This window comes from Elephas maximus, chromosome 3, assembly GCF_024166365.1.
Source record: "Elephas maximus indicus isolate mEleMax1 chromosome 3, mEleMax1 primary haplotype, whole genome shotgun sequence".
NCBI lineage: Eukaryota > Metazoa > Chordata > Mammalia > Proboscidea > Elephantidae > Elephas > Elephas maximus.
The window spans coordinates 66,532,842-66,556,452 of record NC_064821.1 but is presented as its reverse complement, the minus strand read 5'-3'; the positions used below and the strand labels follow the sequence as shown (position 1 = coordinate 66,556,452).

The window sequence follows — 23,611 nt, the reverse complement described above, 5'->3', positions numbered from 1 at the left end:
ATAATGCCTGGTCATTGTATGACTGGCGATTGTTAGAAGGGAAGGAAGCCAGATTGATGCATCTGACCACTTCCTTTGCTCAGTGGGAGGCTGGGTAGCACTCATAGGCCTGGAAAGGGATAAAGTACTATATGTTTCAGTGCCGATCCCTGACATGTGGGGTGGTTACTAAGTTTGTGTTATGTGTCGTTTTAATAAATGCACAGTGCTCTCTCTTCCTGTTATTACCAAAAGAGCTGGGCTTTCATTCAACCTTCCTCCTCCCTCCTTCCGCATAGAGAGGGAGGCCTGCTGGCATAGTAGTGAAGCTCGGCTGCTAACTGAAAAGTCAGCAGTTCGAGCCACCCGCCACTCTTGCCACTCCGTGGAAGAAAGATGTGGCAGTTTGCTTCCTTAAAGATTACAGCCTTGGAAACCCTTTGAGGCAGTTCTACTCTGTCCTCTAGGGCTGCTATGAGGTTATAAGTTGGAATCAACTTGACAGCAGTGGGTTTGGTTTCTGGAGAGGAGCGTTCGATTCCAGCAGGCGCTCCTTGGAAACCCTATGGGGCAGTTCTACTCTGTCCTATAGGGTCACTATGAGTTGAATCAACTCAACAGCAACCAGTTTTTTTTTTTTTTGGTTTGGTCTAGTAGGAAGTTTGTGGCAGGAGGTAGAAGGTGATGGCAAGGCTAGGCTTATCCTTCCAAGAGTTCCTTATTTTTGGTGAAGATATATACAGCAAAACATAATATCAACTTAATGATGTCCGCGGTACAATTCAGTGACATTGGTTACATTCTTCAAGTTGTGCTGCCTTTCTCCATACTCTTCTCTGAATTGTTTGCCATTGTGAACACCAACTCACTGCCCTCGAAACTGCTCATCTAACCTTTGGAATTGCTGTTGATTTGATCTCTTCCAGAAAATTCTTTAAAAGAACACAATGCTCATTCTCTTCTAATTATGCAAAACTATTTGCGGATAGTTTCAGGTTTAAAGATTTCCTCAGCACAGTAGTTGGGGGAGTTAAGGGTCAGTCATCCTCAATGGCTCTAGAGAGTCTGGGTTCCAGGAGAATTTAAGGTTCTATTCCACATTATTTCCCCTTTTGATCAAACCATTCAGTAATGGTAGCCAGGCGTCATCCAGTTTATCTGGTCTTGATGGCAAAGGAGGCAGTTGTTCATATGGTGGCAACCTCCAAGAATTCTTTAAACCAGCATTTCCCAGTGTGAGGTCCATGGAAAAACGGCCCCAAAGTGATCCGCAAAAAAACATTGGCATGTTATTGCCCTGGGTCTCCAGAAAACAGAGCCGGAGGCAAAGCTTAAAGGCTAATGCTTTAATAGGAGGTGCAATCCCAGGGCAGCCAGAGTGAAGGGAAATGGAAGCAAGGCAGGGAAGGAGGGCAGGAAAATGGAAGGCAGAGAAAGAGGGAAGCAATACGGGGCATCATATTACTGATCTGGCCACAGTTTCACTAAGACAAGGCTGATTGCTCAGTCATGTGAGATGTTTCTAGCTTAAACAACCCACCATGACTCAACAGTTCATCAGAGGGAAGAAGAGAAATTCTGTCTGCTGGCTCCTTTCCATCTTCTATCTGTCTCATGGTTGAACTTTGCTTCATAGAGTGTTCATTCACCTGAACTTCCAGGTTGCGTTGCTTGGCAATTTGGGGGAGCTGCTGGGGAAACGAGGTTGCGTGTCACGCTGTGCGGTGGTTCAGTTGAGTCTGGAAGAGGTAGAAGGAGCCATAGACCCTGTGGTCCAGTTGGGTCAGGCATGGAGGCTGGAGCTGTTACTGCCCCCACTGCAGTGAGCACAATGGAGTTATGCTGGAGGCCAGACTCACTCTAGGGAAGGCCAAGACAGCCATCAGTAGGAGTGGTTGAGGGGGTGATGAAACTGCAGCAGCAGCCAGGCTTTCCATGAGCAAGCTGCCAAGGGTCTGGGAAAAAGGTAAGGCTGACGGGTCTGAGGTAGCGCATTAATTGGGCCCCATACAAAAAAACCAAAATGAAACCCAGCCCCATCACCCGTACGCCTTATAAATTTGAGGAACACTGGTCTGTCCTGTCTTTGACATTCAGAACCCAGTTGCAAATTAAGGGCTCCAAGAAGTCCTGCAGTGAAAAAAGGTATTTAGCTTTTGTTGTTCTTCATTGCTGTCAAATTAACTCTAACTCACACAACCTATGTATAACATCTTCGTACTCGTTGTGGGTATGGACTCAGCATCCAAATATTGTAAACCTTATGGATACCAAAAACAAACTCGTTGCTGTCGAGTCAATTCCGACCCTTAGCGACCCTATAGGGCAGAGTAGAACTGCCCCCAGAGAGTTCCCAAGGCTATAATCTTTACAGAAGCCCGACTACCACACCTTTCTCCCATAGAGCGCCTGGTGGGTTTGAACCACCAACCTTTTGGTTAGCAGCTGAGCACTTAATCACTGTGCCACCAGGGCTCCTTAAACTTGTGGATAGTATTGAACTTTAGAGAAGGATGTAAGTTTAGAGAAGGAATACTTTATCGAGTTCACAGGGCTTAGGATACTTCCTGATCCTTAAGGCTTTTAATTTTTTTTGGTGAATTGAATATTTGATCCAACATTTCTCAATTTATTTGTTCACATTACATCCACCAGAACTAGTGTTCTGTGGAACTCATTGTATGAAAGTGTTTTTAAACCCTCATGCCTCTGCTCATTTTTACTTCTGGGAGTTTCTCTAAGGTTACCTCAGCCTCTAATTTTGAATTTCAGGGAAATCAGACTTTGCTCTCATTTGTAGTCCCTTCTTAGCTCTGAAGTCTTTTTTTTTTTTTTAAACTTAAAAAAAAAAATTGTCTGCTATGTTACACAAACACACAATTCACAAAACTAGTTGTACAATTTAGTAAGCTATTATAATTTAACTCCTGTGTTACCACTACTCAAGTCAAAAGAAACAACACTGCCAGCCCCCAGAGGCAGAGGCCCTGTGACTCCCTTCTACCACAATTCCTTCTTCTGCTTGGAAGCCACTGTCTTAGTTACCTAGTACTGCTTTAACAAAAATACCACAAATGGGTGCCTTTAACAAACTTTTTTTTCTCACAGGTTAGGAGGCTAGACATTCAAATTCAGGGTGCCAGCTCTAGGGGAAGACTTTCTCTGTCAGCTCTAGAGGGAGGTCCTTGTCTCTTCTGAGCCTCTGCTCCTGGGCAATCTTCATGTAGCTTGGCATCTCTCTTCCCCTATCTCTGCTCTGCTCACGTGTTTAATCTCTTGTGTATCTCAAAAGAGATTGATACACTAATCCTGCCTCATTAACATAACAAAGACAACCCATTCCCAAATGGGATTATAACCACAGGCATGGAGGTTAGGATTTACAACATGTATTTTTTGGGAACACAATTCAATCCATAACATTCCACCCTTTGGCCCCTCCACCCCCCAATTCATGTCTTTGCCATATGCAGAACACATTCACCCCATCACATCATCCCAAAAGTCTTAAATCTACTCCAAGTCCAAAATCTCACCTTCTAAATCATCTAAATCAAATATGGGTGAGACTTTAGAAGTATTCTATCCTGGGGCAAAATTCCTCTTCATCTGTGAACCTGTAAAATCTAGACTACAAGTTATGTGTTTCCAAAGTACAATGGTGGAACAGGCACAAGGTAGACATTTCCATTACAAATGGGAGACATTGGAGGGAAAGAAGGGATAACAGGCACCAAGCAAGTCTGAAACCTAGCAGAACAATTTACATTAGCTCTCAAGTCTTGAAAATAATCCTCTGTGGGACCATCTGGGCAATGGCCGTGCCCTCCAGACTTTGGGCTTGGCCATATCCTCTGGATGCTGGGTGGAGGCCCCTCAGCCCTGGGTTTCAGCTCTGCCTTCTAGGCCCTCCGTTAAACCCATAGCCGTGGAGTCGATTCCAACTCATAGTGACCCTATAGGTCAGAGTAGAACTGCCCCATAGAGTTTCCAAGGAGCACTTGGTGGATTCGAAATGCTGACCATTTGGTTAGTAGCCATAGTACTTAACCACTATGGCACCAGGGTTTCCTCCAAGCCCACTGGGATGGTGATTCTGCTCCCTAGGCATTGGGCAGCCCCATTCTTCTAGTCTGAGTGGTGACCCCACCCCCTCGGCCCCAGCAGGCCCCATTCTTCTGCCTGTTGGGCATGGTATCCCTGCCCCCTCAGCTATGGGCATGGCCCTATCCCCCTGGCACTCGTGAACAGCAGCCTCACACTCTGGTGCCAGGTCGGTGAAGATCTGACTCTTTTAAACCTAGGAGACTGTGACTCCATCCTTTGAAACCAAAGCAGCCCTGCTTCCTGTGCTCCTTCCAACAGTTCTGCTGATCTCTGATCTGCTCCAAGGACGATCCTTTTCTTTTCTTGAAGGACAACAGACGTAGCTCCTTTTGGCTTGTTTCCTGCCGGTAGAATTCCAAGAGGCAGACAGTGTTCTTCCCTTTTGTCCTTTCCCTATCCCCTTCAGCCTAATGGAAACCTTGGTGGCATAGTGGTTAAGTGCTATGGCTGCTAACCAAGAGGCCAGCAGTTCAAATCTGCCAGCCGCTCCTTGGAAACTCTATAGGGCAGTTCTACTCTGTCCTACAGGGTTGCTATGAATCAGAATCAACTCGATAGCAGTGGTTTTGGGTTTTTGGTTTCTTCAGTCTAATATGATGTGTTTTCTGCTGGGGTAATTGGTTAGATCTGTCATTCACAGGCTTACTCCCTTTAACCAAGATTGTGTAGCCACATCCTTGGTAAAAAATTCTAGGACACATGTCCTTAGTTTGTACAACAGAATTTTCCAAATTTTTAACTTTTGTTTATATTATGCACAGTTCATTTTTAAGTCCATCCCTTTCTTCTCTCATTTTACTATAAGCAGCAAGGAGAAACCATGCAGCCCATTTAAGATCTTGCTTAGAAATCTCCACAGTCAAATATCAAGTTCATCACTTACATGTTCTACCTTCCGCTGAACACTTGAACATAATTCAGACAAATTCTTTGCCACTGCATAAAAAGCATCACCCTTCCTTCACTGTCAAGTCACAGGTTCATCGTTTCCTTTTAAAGCCTCACCACAAACACATTTAACATCCGCATTTCTAGCAACATTCTGTTGCTGTCGCCATAGTATTCTCTAAGACAATAGAGAATTTTTCTATAGCTCTCCTCACTGCCTTCTGAACCTCGCCAGAATTGTCTTTGATGTCTATAATTCTACCAAAAGTCTCTTCAAGGCAATCTAGGCTTTTACTACTAAGCATCTGAAAACTCTTCCAGCCTCTACCCATTACCCAGCTCCAAAATCATTTCCACATTTTGGGTATCTGTTAGAGCAGCACCCTACTCTCATTACCAAACTCTGTCTTAGTTATCTAGTGCTACTATAACAGAAGGAGCCCTGATGGAGCAGTGGTTAAAAGTTACAGTGAGCTACGCCTGCTAACCAAAAAGGCTGGCAGGTTGAATCCACCAGTCGCTCCTTGGAAACCCTATGGGGCATTTCTACTCTGTCCTATAAGGTCACTATGAGTCAGAACCGACTTGACAGCACGTAACAACAACAACTATAACAGAAATACCACAAGCGGGTACCTTTAACAAACAGTAATTTATTTTCTCATAGTTTAGGAGGCTAGAAGTCCGAATTCAGGGTGCCATCTCTAGGCGAAGGCTTTCTCTCTCTGTCGGCTCTAGAGGAAGGTCCTTGTCTCTTTGAGCTTCTGTTCCTGGATGATCTTCATGTGGCTTGGCTTCATGTGGCTTCTCTGCTTGCTTGTTTAATCTCTTTTAAAATATCTCAAAAAGATTGACTCAAGACACACCCTACACTAATCCTGCCTCATTAAGGCAACGAAGCCAACCAATTCCCAAATGGGATTACAACCACAGGCATGTTGTTGTTAGGTGCCATCAAGTTAGTTCCAATTCATAGTTACCCCATGTACAAGAGAAGGAGACACTGCCTGGTCCTGCACCATCCTCATAATCATTGTTATGCTTGAGTCCATCATTACATCCATTTTGTCAATCCATCTCCTTGAGGGTCTTTTCTTTTGCTGATGCTCTACATTAGCAAGCACAATGTCCTTCTCCAGGGACTGGTCCCTCCTGATAATATGTCCAAAGTATGTGAGATGAAATCTTGCTATCCTTGCTTCTAAGGAGCATTCTGGCTTTACTTCCTCTAAGACAGATTTGTTTGTTATTCTAGCAGTCAATATTCTTCACCAACACTGTAATTCAAAGGCATCAATTCTTTTTTGGTCTTCCCTATTCATTGTCCAGCTTTCACGTGCATATATACAGGCATAGAGGTTAAGATTTACAACACATATTTTCGGAGACACAATTCAATCCATAAGTCACTATCCTGTGTTTTTTTGATAACCACACACTTGCTTTTCTTTAGTTTTATCTCCCAAAGTCTCCTCCCATAGAACTATGAAAGAATTTGAGGCCAGAAAGAGAGAGGCCTAAATGACAAGTCAAGAATCTAATCCACGTCCTGTGTCTAGATTGCTTCTCCAGGTTACTGATTACTTGGGAAACAAGCATCTCAATAGCTTGTAACTTAACTGGGGGAGGGAGAGGACAGTCAAGGCTCTGTAATCAGCTAAAGCTTAAATTCCAAGACAATATCTAATTGCAAATAAGGGTATCTCTACTGTGCCATCTAAAGGATTCTCCAGTCCTTGCAAAGCAGAACACTTAAGGGTGATAAATATGGCTTTTGATCAATGGGCTTCCCTTAACATCATGCTGGAGAGAGGAACTGGCTTCAAAGGGGGCTATTCCAATGAATCCTAAATACAGTTCCATAGACTACTGCAACAAAAATCACCAGGGAAGTTTTATTTTATTTCCAAACCTTTAATTGTGGAATATTTCAAACATATTATAAAATAGAGAGAATAGTATAATGCACCCCCATGTACCCATCGCTTGGTTTCAACAGTTTGACACATCATCAATCTTGGTTCTTCTATAGTCTTACCCACTCACCCCACTGGGATTATTTTAAGGAAAGTCCCAGACAGCATATCATTTATCCTTCAATACTTTAGATAACTGTTCTTTTAAAAAATCATAACAACTATGCCATAAAATGGGCCCTGGGTGGCGCAAATGTTTAAGCACTCAACTATTAGCTGAAAGGTTAGCAGTTCGAACCCACCTAGAGGCACCTAAGAACACTGGCCTGGAGATCTGCTTCTGAAAATTTACAGCCTTGAAAACCCTATGGAGCAGTTCTACTCTGCACACATGGGGTCACCATGAGTTGGAATTGACTCCACGTCAACTAACAACATACCATAAGAAATGAACAATAATTCCACAATAGCGTCAAACACAGAGAAGGATTTTTCAGATACAGATTCCCAGGCTCCACTCCAGACCTACTGAATGAATCATTGGGCTCTAATTGTGGAATGAGGGAATATAATGTATATTTTTAAGTAACAATGTTCAGGTGATGCTGAGATCTGGGAATTGCTAGCCATTCTGTGTAGGACCTACTGGGCATCTTTGGAGAAGCCAAGTATATAATACAAATGGATCTGGCATTTTTCAGTATACTGAAGTCTTGACTAAATAACTTTTTGGTCAGTTGAACTCTTGCAAATCCACTGTAATGAATCATGGGAAAATATTAATTTAAAAGAAATCTTAAATATTTTTTCTTAATGAATGTACGTAGCTGGATTCAATTTATAAATTTGAATTTTTTTTTGGAGAATTTATGATGTCCCTTGCATTAAGGGGTAAAAGAGGGACATATGCTTATAAAGCATAACCATTTTTCCCTCAAGTAGGTTGTAAGAGCGGGTTCTGAGCATAGGGCAGAGTTTGAAACTATAACATGTGACTGAGATCGTCCAGTAAAAACTCCTCCTGGGAGCAGAAGCCACGTCAGTCCCTCTCCTCTGATTAAATGACCAACCCACCACTCATCTGTCAGCTTATACTGTGGTGGGTTGCATGTTGCTGTGAAGCTTGAAGTTAGGCGACCAGTATTTCAGATACCAGCAGGGTCACCGCTTGCGGAGCTTCTAGACTAAGACAAACTAGGAAGAAAGGCCAGGTGATCTACTTCTGAAAATTAGCCAATGAAAACCCCATGGATCACAACAGAATATTGCCCAATATAGGGCTGGAAGATGAACCTCCCCAGGTTGGAAGGAATTCTGTCTTCGTCATCTAGTGCTGCTATAACAGAAATACCACAAGGGGATGGCTTTAACAAAAAGAAATTTATTCTCTCACAGTCTAGTAGGTTACAAGTCTAAATTCAGGGCATCAGCTCCAGAGGAAGGCTTTTTCTCTCTGTTGGCTCTGGAGGAAGTCCTTGTCATCAGTCTTCCATTGGTCTGGGAGCATCTCAGTGCAGGAACCTCAGGTCCAAAGGACACGCTCTGCTCCAGGCGCTGCTTTCTTGGTGGTGAGGTCCCCAACTCTCTGCTTGCTTCCCTTTCCTGTTATCTCTTGAGAGAGAAAAGGTGGCTCAGGCCACACCCCAGGGAAACTCCCTTTACTTTGGATCAGGGAGGTGACCTGAGAAAGGGTGGTGTTACAGTCCCACCCTAATCCTCTCAACATAAAATTACACTCACAAATGGAGGGCAACCTACAGAATACTGGGAATCATGGCCTAACCATGTTAATACACACATTTTGGGGGGGGGGGACATAATTCAATCCATGACACACTCAAAATACAGTGGCTGCAATAGACTCAAGCATCCCAACAGTGGTGAAGATGGTGCAGGACCAGGCACTGTTTCATTCTGTTTTACATGGGTTGCCTTGAGCCGGAGCCAACTTCTCGGGAGCAAATAGCAACATACTAGTCTACTTCTTTATTCCAGTCCAGTCGGTGCTCAGAGCTGAGTTAAAATGTAATGGAAGTACAAGATACATCCCTGTCCTCAAAGACTTTATATAATTTAGTGGGAAGGTAAGGTAAATACATATCTGAGACCTCCTTACTCAAATGCTACTGTGCTGAAAATTCTCTGCGAATCTTGTAAATATGCAGACTCCATCCCCAGATTCCTACTCTACACACCTAGAGATTCTGATTCAGGTGGTCTCAGGTGAGGACCTGCAACTTTTATTTTAGTACCTTCTCTAGGTCATGCTGAGTCTGCTGGTCCTTCAGTTGTACTTTAAGAAATTCAGGAAGCCCAAGGGAAAGGTTTTGCACCTTGTCTCTGACTAAGATGGCTCCAGTGGGCGGAGGGACTGACGGATCCCCCTCCTTTTCCCCAGTGGTGTAGGAATGCGACCTGAGTCCACTCTTCTCTCTGTGAAGGGCCACATCTGCCAAGGCTTGGTCCTCGTGACAAGGAAGGACACTTAAGATAATGGGGCGATTGGTTAGGGAGGTTACCAACTTGAATCTCTTTCTATACAGAAGGCACCTGTTAGAGGCCAGTGTCCGGCACACAAGCTCCCGAACCCTCAGGAATCTCCCTGGGAGAATGCTGTTTCAAGCCGGTGGGGCCTAAGCCTGCTAATTCTCCCGCGGTACCACAACCCGTGGTCGAAGTACAGCACGTTCTACCTGTGTCTGCCTGGTGTTTGTATGCTGCGCTTCCTGGGGCTCCTGTAAGCTGCTGCCCCAGAGAGGGGAAGTAGTGACGGTGGGGGTGATACTGCTGGTGGAGCGCGACACTGCTCTTTGTATGTAGGAGTGGAAATAAAGCCAGTCCTCACCTGATCTGAGCCTGCAGGAGGGGAGTGGCAAGGACGGGTCTGTCAGTCCCAACCAGCCCTAAGGAGGGACATTGCCTCCAGTGTGAGGGAAGAGGCATACCCCTGCCCCTAGGAGCCCCCTAGTCTGAGGGGAAGACCAAAAGTGGGGAAATATGATCAAGCCTGAGCAGCCTCTAGTCTGAAGGTGGAAAAGGATCAAGCCCACAGGAGTCTCTCGTGTGTATGTGTGTGTGTGGGGAGGGGGAGACAGAACCCTAGCCTCAGGAGCCCCTATTCCGAGGTGAGGAGCCACATTTCCGCCCTCCGAGAACCCAAAGGGGATTTGTACAGACCAGGGTCCGAGAACTTTTTCGTGGGATGAGACCAGCCCGGCGGAGGAGAGTGGGCTCAGCACTCGCCCAGCACTAACTCAGTAACACTCAACGGCAGAGCTGGGCCCAGGCAGCCGGGCTTTTCGTCGCAGACCAGGTTGGCTTCTCTGGCCACATGGGCGCAGGGGACCGCTGCTCGGGGGCAACGCCTGGGCGCCTTTTGCAGCCGATCATCCCCTCCCCCTTCCCTGCAGGCTTTTGCACACGACGCGCCGCGGGCCGCTTCACACGGGGTGGTGGGGCAGGATAAAGCAGGGCAGGTGCGGGGCGCAGCGGCCCGGGCGGAGAGCGAGAGCGCTGCGCTGGAGCCGGGAGTGCAGCGGCTTGGCCCGGGACGACTAAGGCACCGGCGGGCGCGCGGCAGAGCCGGCGGCTGGGGGCGCACACGCCTGGGTGGCGGGAGCGGGCACGCGGGGCCCTCCCGGCTTGTGGGTTTCGAATTCTCCCAGCAGGTGGGTGCGCGCGCGCTGCGGAGTGTCCCTAGCGCAACTTTGAGGCACACTCGGCGGGGCGGCTGGCTCTCGGCGGCAGGACCCAGCGCGGGGCGCGTGGTGCCACATGGAGGCCACAGAGAAGCAGCATCTGTTGGACGCCAGGCCTGGAGCTCGGTAAGGCGGGAGCCTGGGGAGGAGCGGGAGTTTGCGCGGCATCAGATGCACCTCCTCGTTAGCCATCCTGGCAGTTTTGGCGGCATCTTGAACTGGGATCACGCAGGAAGGATGGGGTGAGGTGGGCGAATGGGGAAATCGAACGTGATCCCGGGGATCATACCTTCCTTGAGGCCGAGCGCAGACCCTGACCCCAGCCGGCCAAGGGAGAGGGGAGAGTGGGCTGCTCGGAGCCCCGCCCCTGGTTCAGCACTTTGCTCCCTGGCAGCCCCGCCCTGGGGAGGCGCTGTGCCCCCAAGTGCGCGGAAGAGGGAGGGGAAAAGGGAGGGAAGGTCTGCGCTTCTCCCCGAAGTCTGAGCTCTGCTCCTTCTCCAAGCTCCGCTCGGGTAAACCAGCCCAGCCCCTTGGCCAGTTCCCAAAGTATTCCGCTTCCTCCAGGCCCAGAAAGGGATAGAGGAAGAGTAACCGCACAGGCCAAGGCCCCCAAGACTCCTGCGCTGGCCATTCCCCCAGTCTTTCCTCCCCCAGCTCTGTCTTCTCACCTTCTCCTCATTCCTCAGGGACTGTCAGAGGTCAATGCCATCCTCTGCATGTGTCCAATGGAGACACCAAGGCCCACAGCAAGCTGGGGCAGAGTCAGGCCTCCTTGCCCCATCACAGAGCTGAATCTCCTCTCTTCCTCCCTCTCTGGCCAGGTCATACATGGGATCTGTATGGCAGGATGGGGCTGGCTGGATCCCTCTGCCCCAGCGTGGCCTAGACTTGCAGGCCATTGAGCTGGCCGTCCAGAGCAACCACTACTGCCATGCTCAGAATGATCCTGGCAGCCACTATGACCCCAAGAAGGAGCGAGCTCGGCGCCAGCTCTATGTGGCCTCTGCCATCTGCCTGGTGTTCATGATTGGGGAAGTTGTTGGTAAGAACTTCTGTGCTAATTAAGTGAAGTAAGGGCATGGACTGGATGATCCAAAAGACTTTTCTCCTGGATTTTCCCAGTAACATTAATAGCCTCATTTATTGAACACTCACTGTGTTAAGCCCTTTATATACACACTATCTCATGCAGTCTTCACAACTCATGCTGTCATATGGGTGCTCTTTTCCCTATTTTAGGGAAGAAGAAACTGAGGCAGGTTATGGGTCAGCAACTTGCCCAAGATTACACACAGCTAGTAGGAAAAGGAGGGCCTGAATGCCTAGGAGAGAGCATTTACTGAGTACCTATTACGTTTTTGGAGCCTTGGTGACACTGTGGTTAAGCATTTGGCTGCCAACCAAAAGGTCAGCAGTTCAAATCCACCAGCTGCTCCTTGGAAACCGTATGGGGCAAGTCTACTCTGTATTATAGGGTTGCTATGAGTTGGAATTAACAGCAACGGGTTTACCATGCTTTTCATCCTCTAAGTAGATGTTATTATCCCCATTTTGTGGATGTGGATGTTGAGGCTCAGAGAGTAAGTCACTTGCCCAAGGTCACACAGCTAATGGGTAGAGAGGTCTCAAACTCAGTGTGTCTGTCTCCAGAGTCTGTGGTCTCTCCATTGCACACATAGTCTGGGGGGGTTGGCTCCTTGGGGAGCTGATGAGGACCTTCCATCCTTATGGCTCTTCCCATGTAGGTGGGTACCTGGCACATAGCTTGGCGATAATGACCGATGCAGCCCACCTGCTCACTGACTTTGCCAGCATGCTTATCAGCCTCTTCTCCCTCTGGATGTCCTCCCGGCCGGCCACCAAGACCATGAACTTCGGCTGGCAGCGAGCTGGTGAGGGCCCTGGTCAGGCTCTAGATGTACTTGGGGGAGGGGACAGGTCAGGACCTGGATTCTCAGGTGGCTGCAATTGGTGGAGCCCTGAATGAGGCCAGGAGGGTGACCTGGGTGGAGGAAGAGGATGTCAACCCTGGTCTCTGTCCTGAGGGAATTCCCAGTCTGTAGGGAAGGAGAGATCACATTCCTGAGAAGTACAACAGCCAACTTCAAAAACATATGACTATGGCATTAATCCTGTATGGAACTCTATGGATCAGCTCTAGGGGGAGGGCAAGGTCAGCAAAGCCTTCTGGAAGATACAGGCTTTAAACCTTCTTTAATTCACCTCTGGGCTGCATTGTCATTTTCCTCTTGGAGATGGTCCAGCCTCTCCTTAGAAGCCTCAGTTTGCCAGCTGACCAATGCATATATATTTTAATAAGTCCTTTATTTTTTTTTTTTAACATGTCAAACAAGATAGTTTGACCCAAGTGACTTCTTAAGTCCCTTCTAGCTCTGATGTCCTCAGCTATATGAGTAGTAGAGTGAGGTGCAATGTGCCACCTGTACCCTCAGCAGAGTCCAGGGGCACCCAGGCCCTGACTTTGCATTCTGGGGTGAGGGAGGTCATGGAGGGAAGGGGAGGCTCCCTCAGCCCTAGGGCCACACGCTGAGGTTGGTATTGGGGGTCTGGTTCTTCCTCAGAGATCCTGGGAGCCCTGCTGTCTGTGCTGTCCATCTGGGTGGTGACCGGGGTGCTGGTGTACCTGGCGGTGGAGCGGCTAATCTCTGGGGACTATGAGATTGAGGGGGGGACCATGCTGATCACATCGGGCTGTGCAGTGGCTGTAAACATCATGTGAGTGTGGCTTCAGTTACCCCACAGTCCCCTTTCCCCCCACCTTTCACACACACACCCATGTGCCCACTCTTGGTGGAAGGAGGCCATGCCACAGTCCAGCGGCCATGCCAGAAATTCCCTGGTGATCTGAGCTCTGGCACCTTGGACACCTGGGTCCTGTTTTAGGCCTAGCCCAAGGCCTTTTGGAGCTGCAATCTGGGCCACCATCAATTCCCTTCCCTCCCTTCCCCCATACATGTCAGTAAATAACCTTGGAGGCTTCATACCTGAAGAGGGGGAAGGGGAATCTATTACCTGCAGGAACAGATGTCTCTGGGCCAGAATCAAATCCAAGTCCTTTCAAGCTGATGTTCCTGAAATTAGTCTCTGTGAGTAGCAGTGGTGTGCACAGCATTGGTGTCTCACTGAGACTCTTTCTCTCCCTTGCTCAGTGGCCTTGGGCGAGCTACTTCCTGTCTCTAGGCCTCAGCTTCCCCATCTGTGACATGTGGTGGAGAGGGGACTAGACGGCCTCCTATGTGCCCTTCTGCTCTGAGATTTGGTACTGGGCCAGCAGTGTGCTCAGACTCAGCCTGGCACTGGGGCTGAGCCCTTTCTCCTGTGGGACTTTGAAGCAAGGCCATGTGGGCTGGGCCACTCACATGGCCAAAGGGATCCCACAGAGTCTGGGATGGGGAGGGTGTTTTTGCCCCACAGGAAGGCCAGCCATAATGGCGGCCTGTACCTGCTACCTCAGTGAATCACTCAGTCCTGTCTCCATTTCTGTAGAATGGGGCTGACCCTTCACCAATCTGACCATGGGCACAGCCACGGCCACAGCCACAGCCACAATACCAGTGAGCAGCAGCAGAACCCCAGTGTCCGAGCTGCCTTTGTCCACGTGATTGGGGACTTTATGCAGAGCTTGGGCGTCTTGGTGGCAGCCTATATTTTATACTTCAAGGTCAGAGCTGGGGGCAGAGGGAGGTAGGCTGGGGAGCAGGAGGCTGTAGATTGTCTGGGAACTCCTCTCTGCACTGGACCCTTACCCAATTCCAGCCCCCTCCCAGCTCTGGGGACACAGGTCGGGAGAGAGAATGAACTAGCATTTATTCAACACCTACCAAGTGTTAGCACTTGAGATCTTCATGACAACCCTGAATGATATGGATGGTGGTGTTTTCTGCAGCTCAGAGAGGTTCAGTGCCTTGCTCAGTGTCACACAGCTAGTAAGTTGTAGAGTCAGACTCAAACCCAGGACTGTGTGGTACCAAAGCCCTGGGCATCGCGCATCATGTAGATATTGAGGAAACAGCAGGCATTGGAGTCAGGCCTGAATTTGAAGCCTGGCTCCACCCCTTGCTAGCTATGGGACATTGAGCAAGCCATTTCCTCTTCTTGAGCCTCAATTTCCCCATCTGTAAGTGAGGGCATTGAACTGAATAGTGTCTAAGGTCCCTTTTAGCTCTGTCCATGCCTTAGCCCCTTGAGCAAGGAGCCCCTTGACTGTGCCTTACCTTGTGCTGTGGTCTGCCTGCCTGTTCTTCAGGACATGGAATAAAGGACAGAGAACTGGGAGCAGGGCCAGGGTGAGGCTGGTGTCCAGCCTGCAGAGAGAGCCCCTCTCCCTGCCACTGTGCGGACTGGGAGGGGAGAAGGGAAGCTGGAGTATTACGTGGTGGGCCCCAGCTTTGCCTTCCCCTATTTATTATTAGCCGGAGTACAAGTACGTAGACCCTATCTGCACCTTCCTCTTCTCCATCCTGGTCCTGGGGACGACCTTGACCATCTTGAGAGATGTGATCCTGGTGCTGATGGAAGGTAACCTGGGCTTTGGACTCTTTTTTGCTCTTGGCTCTCTAGGTCTTATCACCCTCAACTTAAAGTGTGTTCGAGGATTCCGGCACATTGGTGACAGAACCATGGTCTGGAGTCTGGCATAGGCTGGAAACCTTCTGGGACCCCAAGCCAATGTTGGCATCAATCTAGGTCCTGAGGTTGGGCACTTCCTGGAAATGTACCCTGGTCTATGCCTTCCCTTCCCCAGCCGCTAGCCCCAAGAGTGCCACTTCCCCTGTTGGGATGCATCCTCCTGCCTAGTCAGGTAGGCTCTGGGTAATATCTGTGGCACCTGGCACTCAGCTTTCCCCATACACCTTCTCAGCCTCCCCAGCCTTTCCTCAGGCAGAGGGAGGGGGCAAGGATTACGCTTCCCATTGCACAGAGGGGCAGACTGAGGCTCAGAAAAGGACAATCAGTCTTGGGCAAGGCAACTGAATCCACTCCCAGCTCAGGCCTTTTCCACAACATCTGAGGGACCAGACTATGTCCCTGCCTCGGGAGGACATGGCTGGGATTTGAGGGGGTTGCTCGGTAATGGAGAATGGCCTGCACTGAGTGACCACACTCATTCCCCTTTTCTTGTGCCTGAAGGTCTTCAGTCTTGGGTCAGGGTCATGGGTCTCTGTGTGGCCAGGATCAGACTGGAGTTGGGTATTGGTCTGGGGTCAGCAGGAGTGTCTGGCTGCAGGTCAGAGCTTTTTCTGCAAGAATCTGATTGACCCAGATAACAGTGATGGTGATGATGTTGGTATTGTTGACGAGGCCCAGGGATTCCAAGGTTCCCTTCTTTCCTTTTCTTTCATTCAAAGACAATTTACTGAGCACCTACTATAGGTCAGGCACTGTTCTAGGCACAACTCCAGCTCTCACGGAGTTTCCGTTTTAAAAGGGGAGACAGAAAATAAACAAATTCACAAATACGATCATTGCAGACAGTGTTAAGTGTGAAGAGTAAAATACAACAGGGTGATATGATGGAGAGTTTGGGAGGTGGGAGCAACATTAGATCAGGTGGTCAAAGAAGTCTTCTCTGAGGAAGTAACATTTAGGACCAGGAGCCAGCTCTGCACAGATGGGATGGATAGGAGGGCCCAGTCTCCTTCCAGCCTCTGTCTTTGCTCTCCTCAGGGACCCCCAAGGGCGTGGACTTCACAGCTGTGCGGGATCTGCTGCTGTCAGTGGAGGGGGTGGAAGCCTTGCACAGCCTGCATATCTGGGCGCTGACCGTGGCCCAGCCTGTGCTGTCTGTCCACATTGCCATTGGTGAGTGGCCGGGGACACCTGGGGCTGGGGCTGCGGTGAAGGGAAGAGACAGCCAATGGATTAGGGCCTTCCTCCGTGGGTCAACTGGTCCCAGATGCTTGCATTGCCCGGGTACTGAATCTGGCACCATGCTGAGTATTAACAGGCACTATTTCATTTGATCCTCAAAATCCCATTTATAGATGAAGAAACCAAGGGTGAGGTAGGTGTGGGAAGTCATTTGCTCAGGTTTTTACAGCTAATAAGTGGCAGAAGAAGGCAGATTCCCAGCCCCAAGGCCAGGGCTTTTCTGGCTTTCAGGGTCTCGCTGGGTCTGCGGACTGAGGGTTGCCTGGTGGGGGAGGGAAATCTGGGGGCTTCCTTTTATTTCATGACCAAGTATATTTTATTCCAAAAATGGCAGACAGTTTAATATCAGCAAATCTACTATGGAAGGAGGAGCCTTCATTCTTCCTCTAGTAAACTGATATTTTAGGAAAATTTATCTGAGAAAATCTTGTCAAACTAGGATCCAGTTATTAACATTTTGCCCTATGTGCCTCATCACATCTCTCTCCATTCACATAGGTGGGTATATGGGCGTTCAGTGTAACATATCTTTCAATTTTCTTTCTTTCTTTTTTCCTGGGGGTTTCTTTTTTTTTTTTTTAACTTCTATTGTGCTTTAAGTAAAAGTTTACAAATCGAGTCAGTCTCTCATACAAAAATTTATATACACCTTGCTATATACTCCTAATTGGCTCTCCCCGTCATGAGACAGCACACTCCTTCCCTCCACTCTCTATTTTCGTGTCCATTTGGCCAGCTTCTGACCCCCTCTGCCTTCTCATCTCCCCTCCAGACAGGAGCTGCCCACATAGTCCCGTGTGTCTACTTGAGCCAAGAAGCTCACTCCTCACCAGTATCATTTTCTGTCTTATAGCCCAGTCTAATCCCTGTCTGAAGAATTGGCTTTGGGAATAGCTCCTGTCTTGGGCTAACAGAAGGTCGGGGGAGCATGACCTCTGGGGTCCTTCTAGTCTCAGTCAGATCAGATCACTAAGTCTGGGCTTTTTATGAGAATTTGGGGTCTGCATCCCACTGCTCTCCTCCTCCCTCAGGGGTTCTCTGTTGCATTCCCTGTCAGGGCAGTCGTCAGTTGTTCCTGGGGGTTTCTTGATGTCCATGGTCCCCTTTCCTGTTCTGCTGGGGGTGAGGGTAGGGTATGAGGCTGGAGCTCCCGATTTCTCCTGAGGGAACAAGGGTGAGTAAACAGTTCTGGTGTCTCCCCTGGTGTGTCCTCCTGGCCCCCAGCTCAGAACGCAGATGCCCAGGCTGTGCTGAAGGCGGCCAGCACCCGGCTCCAGGGGAAGTTCCATTTCCACACGATGACCATCCAGATTGAGGACTACTCTGAGGACATGAAGGACTGTCAGAAGTGCCAAGGCCCCTCTGACTGACTGCTTGGCCAGGCACCGACTGGGGTATGGACAAGACCTGCAGGTGGCAGGACTGAGTGCCCCCAGGCCCAGCCAGGACTCCACTACCCAGGCTGCTTCATAAACCTCCTGACCTCTGGTCCATGTTCAGTGGGGAGCCTTGCCCTACCTTAGGAATGGGGCTCTTCCCCTGCCTCCCCCATCTGACTATGGCCAGCCCGGGGGTGGGGACTCGGCCAGTATAAATCCAGTGTGACCCATTCCTCCAGCTCCTGCGTCAGCTCTTGGTGGGATTGGGTTTGGGCCTAATTCTGAACTAATGCTGTCTTACCCCCTGCAGCAGGCAAGGCAATGGGGCACCTCAATATCCCCTCGCCTGCCTCCCTCATTTCCCATTTCACCCTGCCTAGCCTCTGCCTTATGAATCTGTAATGAATCCCTGGAACAGAGCCCCTTCCTTCTGCCCAAAACAATATGGTTGAAGGAGGCCATGGGGATTGGGGAGCTGTGAGGACCCCACCCTCTCAATGAGGAGGCAGGGGCACCTGAGACTTACTTGTCTGTGTCTTAGTCACTTCAGTTGTGAGCCCAATGTTCCGTTTTCCTGGAGGGGCCAGGCATCTTACTAGGTAAGACACTGGCTGGGTTTCCTCCTTCCTTATTCCCCCAGCCCAGGAAGCTGGGCCAACACCAAGACGCCCTTGCCACAGGTGGCTGCAGGGGGAGGGAGGGGGCAGGGATTTCAGCGTTGGCCTTGCCCTAACAGCCCTGCAACCCCTGGGCTACTTCTCTTGCCCTGATGGTGTCCCAGGGCTCGGGAGCCTGAAATCGGACATGATTGGGCCAGCTCTGTCCTTGGTGTGGCCAGACCTGGTCACAGCCCAGGGATGGAGGACACAGAGGGGCTGGACACAGCCCAGGGACCAACCAGGAGAGGAGACACTGGCTTCCTGGGTGTTGTGTGTGAAGATTCCTGAATTAGAGGGTGGCTTGTGCTTACAAAATGCAAGAAGGCACACCTGTCCTCAGTCTTCCAGAGACAAGAGCCCAGTTATCAGGCAGCCCCAAATATAATGGTCTCTCTGCCCTTATAAGCAAGTTCGTGGGTGGTACAGATGGCTAACACATTTGGCTGCTAACCAAAAGGTTGGAAGTTCAAGTCCACCCAGAGGCACCTTGGGAGAAAGTCTGGCGATCTACTTCTGAAAAATCAGCCACTGAAAACCCTATGGAGTATCACCCAAAGTGATTTATAGATTCAACACAATCCCAATCAAAATTTCAACAGTCTTCTTTATAGACATAGAATAACCAATCCTCAGCTTTATATTAAATGAGAAGAGGCCTTGAATGACTAAAGCAATGTTGAAAGAGAAAAAGAAAGTAGGAGCACTCATACTTCCTGATCTTAAAACACACTATACAGCTATGGTAATCAAACAGGCTGGTACTGATATAACAATAGAGACATAGTCCAATGGAACAGAATTGAGAGTCTAGGAATAAACACACACATCTATGGTCAACTGATTTTTGACAAGGGTGCTAAGTCCATTCAATGGGGAAAGAAGAGTATCTTCAATAAACAGTGCTGGGAAAATTGAATCTCCACACACAGAAAATGAAACAGGGTCCATGCCTCACACCATACACGAAAACAAATTCAAAATGGATTAAGGACCTAAAAGTGCAACCAAAACGATAAAACTCTTAGCAGAAAAAGCAGGGGCAACACTGTCAGTCCTAGCTTTTAACAATGGATTATCTAATATAATAACAAAAACACAAACAGCAAAAGACAAAATAAATAAATGGGACCTCCTAAAAAGTAAAAACTTCTTTTCATCAAAAGGCTGACAAAAAAGTGAAAAGACTACCGATTGGGAGGATATCTTCGGAAACTATGTATCCCACGAGAATCTAATAATCAAAATATATATACAACTTTGACAACTTAACAAAAGACAAATAACCCAATCATAAAATGGGCAAAGTACTTGAATAGACATTTCACCAAAGAGGACATGGGAATGGCCGCCAAATACGTGAAAAGATACTCAGCATCACTAGAGATGCAAATCAAAACTACAATGAGATACCATTTCACTCCCACTAGGATGGCTAAGATAAAAAAGTAATAATAACAAAAAATAACAAATGTTTGCAAGGATCTGGGGAAATTGGAACCCTTACCCATTGCTGGTGGGAATGCAAAATGGTACCACCATTGTGAAAAACAAAAACAATGTGGCAGTTCCTCAAAAAACTAAAAATAGAACACGAATTAAAAAAAAAATAGAACATGAATATGACCCAGCAATTCCACTCCTAGGTATTTACCCAAAAGACTTGAAAGCAAAGATTCAAACAGATTTGTACACCAATGTTCGTTGCAACACTATTCACAATAGCCGAAAGGTGGAAACAAGCTAAATGCTTCATCAACAGATGAATGGATAAACAAAATATGGTACATACATACAATGGAATACTACTCAGCCAGTAGGAGAAATGAAGTCTTGACACGTGCTACAATGTGGATGGAGCTGGAAGATATTATCTGAGTGAAATAAGTCAATCACAAGAGGACCAATATTTTATGACCTCGCTTATATAAAAGACAAGAAAAGGCAAATATATAGAAAACAAAGTTTATTAGTGGTTACCAGGGATGAGAGGGAGGGGGAAATGGAGGGTTAATGGTAATAAAAATATCTCATTGATTAAGGGTAAGGTTGCACAGCCAATTATCGTAATTGCTGTCAATAAATTGTACACATGTAAAAAAAAGTATGAGAAAATTAATGATTACATGTATATTTATATGTTTTGATTAAAGTAAAATGTTTAAGGAAAAAAGAAAACCCTATGGAGCACAGTTCTACTGTGACACACCAAGGGTTGGCATGAGTCATGATGGCTGATGGGAACCAGTTTTGGCCCTTCGGCAAATAGGCCTTTTTATGGCTGTTATCATCTGTACTTCTTGCCATCGTGTGGATTCCGACTCACAGTGGCCCTACAGGACAGAGTAGAACTGGCCCATAGGGTTTCCAAGGAGTGCCTAGGTGGATATGAACCGGTGACCTTTTGGTTAGCAGACGTAGCTCTTAACCACTATGCCACCAGGATTTACCTGTACAAGATAATGTTAATGTGCACTTCAAGAGTTGTTGTGAGGACTAGAACCAATGTATGTGAACCACCTGGTGGTTGAAGAGTAGTGGTTACTTTTATCATCATCCAGGAAAGAGGGAACTCTGGGGCTCATGGCAGGTGGGCTTCCCAGCCTCCCCATGGACAGCAACAGAATTCAACTTGACTGCCCTGACTCATAGGGGGAAAGGATGTGAGAGAGGTTTCTCACCTTCTCTGAGTTCTCTCTTCCCATCTGTAAAACGACCTCTTTGTGCATTTCCAGGACTGTTGTCAGGGGCTGCCTATGATCTCAGTCAGTGGGTTTGTCAGGCCCTAGAACCTGGAACCTGGAGCATGGACAGGACTTAGGTCTGACAACTAAAATTCTTCAAAGCAATGCTGATCAGTTCCTAGAGAGAATAATCTAACCCTAAAATAACCATAACCCAAAATAACCCACTGCCTTCCAGTCAATTCCACTCATTCTGACCTTATAGGACAGAGTAGAACTGCCCCATAGGGTTTCCAAGGCTGTAATCTTTACAATCTTTATGGAAGCAGACTGCCACATCTTTCTCCCAAGGAGAGGAACCACTGTGCCACTAAAACAAAAAACCAAACCCATTGCTGTCGAGTCAATTCTGACTCATAGCGACCCTATAGGACAGAGAAGAACTGCCCCACAGGGTTTCCAAGGAGCAGCTGGTGGATTCAAACTCCTGACCTTTTGGTTAATAGCCATAGCACTTAACCACTGTGCCACCAGGGCTCCTAAAATAACCATGTTGCTGTTGTTAGGCGCCCTCGAGTCAGTTCCAACTCACAGTGACCCTACATACAACAGAATGAAACACTGCCCGGTCCTGTGCCATCCTCACAATTGTTACGCTTGAGCCCATTGTTGCAGCCACTGTCAATCCATTTCGTTGAGGGTCTTTCTCTTTTTTGCTGACACTGTATAATAACTAGGAAAACCGAAACCAAACCCACTGCTGTTGAGTTGATTCCGACTCATAACAGCCCTATAGGACAGAGTAGAACTGCCCTGTAGGGTTTTCAAGGAGCGCCTGGTGGATTAGCACTGCCAACCTTTTGGTTAGCAGCCATGGCTCTTAACCACTACGCCACCAGGGTTTCCATAATAACCATAGAGGTTTTAGTCATAAGCCAATCTGATTCAAGTTGAGCCTGTGTGCCAAGTCGTTACCCCCCCCCCCATTTTTACAGTTGAGAAAATGAAGCTTAAAGAGATAACCTTGCTTGCCTGAAGTCACACAGCAAGAGTGAGGTAGGACTGGATTTCTGCTTCATTCCTCTAGGCTTTCTCTCTCCAGCAGGGCTGGGGACCTGCTCTGGGCTGCCTGTTGGTACAGTGTGGGCCCCCAGTGTGTGCCCTCCCCGTGGGCAAGGCCATGCCCTGGCTGTTCAGTGGCCTGGTTGTCGAAGCCATGATTGAGGAGGGGAAAGGTGCCTCTTTCCCTGGCTAGGCCATCCTGGGAAGGCTGTCTGGGCTGCAGGTGTGTGCTTCCTCCTTACCCTCAACTGTTCTTGACTCTGGGCCAGCTGCCCTCCTCTTTAGTTCCCAGTCCTCCCTCCTTCCCAAGCATCTCCCAGTTCCATGCCTCCCAAGGGAGAGACGACTCTGCATCCCCAGCTGTGACTGACTCCAGCGAGGACCTGAGTCATCCAGAGGCCAGAGGTCAAGCTGGAGGATGGAGGTGGGAGGCCTTGGATAGGCCTTGGGGGACGGCATGTTCCAGCTAGCAAGCCTGTCACGGGAGTTTCCAAAGCAGCCAGGCCATCAAAGCAGGAAAACACCTGACACCCTGGACCTTGGCTGGACCCACCACCCCCACCTTTCTGGCGTCGCTGCCCCGCCCCCCACCCAGGCGAGCCCAGAGTCCCCCCCATCCCCTCACCCCGTGCAGCTGCTGCAAGGGTATTTATAGCTTGAGCGTGAGAAGCAAGGACACGCGCTTTATTTCCGAAGTGATAATTCCAGTTCCAGGTGGGTGAACGCGGGAGAACCCAGCATCCCCTCCCTCACTCCACCCTTACCGCCAGGGCATTCTAGAAAGCCCCTGCGCCCACTCAGCCCACCTAGAAACGGCCCCTTCTTACTGAGTCCCAAGTGTCGGGGCAAAAGGGGCGGGGCTGTTCTTTCAGATTCCTCACCCGAGTTTTCAGACTTCGGGCCGCACTCGCCAAGAACCCCTCCACGTCCCCGCCGCCGCCCTCTGACTGGGTGGGTGCGAAAAAACATCCGCTTTCGGGGAAAGGAGCGCGGCGTGGCTGTCCTCTAGTGGTCCACGCTGGTAATGCAGGGCGGGCCGCCGAGCCAGAACAGAGGGTCCCAGGCCCGGCTGGGGCCGACCACCTACGTTCCCACTCCCTTTCTCTCCCCACACCCGGACCGATAGAAGCCCCGAAACTGGCCTCCCGTCACCTTTTGCTCCTTCCTGGGGCGTGAGGATTGCGCTGGCAACCCAGGCATCTGTGAGTAGATGTTTTCCTCCAAGAACCCTGGAGGCGGGGGGGCGGCGTTTTGTCTCTCACGCTGCACCTTGTCCACGCTCTGGCCACCGCCGGCACAGGGCCAGGCGCGCAGCAGGCGCCCAGTTAAGTGTTCCATCTATGTGTTCCT

General features: G+C 48.8%; 1 protein-coding gene across 2 annotated transcripts; it reads left to right on the top strand.

Annotated features, from left to right (window-relative positions):
* The first annotated feature begins 10,664 nt into the window (after positions 1 to 10,664).
* Positions 10,665 to 17,850, top strand: SLC30A2 (solute carrier family 30 member 2). 2 transcript variants are annotated; one of them, XM_049875900.1, is made up of 8 exons: positions 10,665 to 10,714; positions 11,410 to 11,630; positions 12,334 to 12,480; positions 13,171 to 13,324; positions 14,096 to 14,270; positions 15,022 to 15,127; positions 16,277 to 16,411; positions 17,705 to 17,850. In XM_049875900.1, the coding sequence occupies exons 1-8, from the start codon at positions 10,665 to 10,667 to the stop codon at positions 17,848 to 17,850; spliced, it is 1,134 nt and encodes a 377-aa protein (XP_049731857.1). The 2 variants fall into 2 exon arrangements, with proteins under 2 accessions (XP_049731857.1, XP_049731858.1); XM_049875901.1 differs by lacking the exon at positions 12,334 to 12,480.
* Positions 17,851 to 23,611: the final 5,761 nt, after the last annotated feature.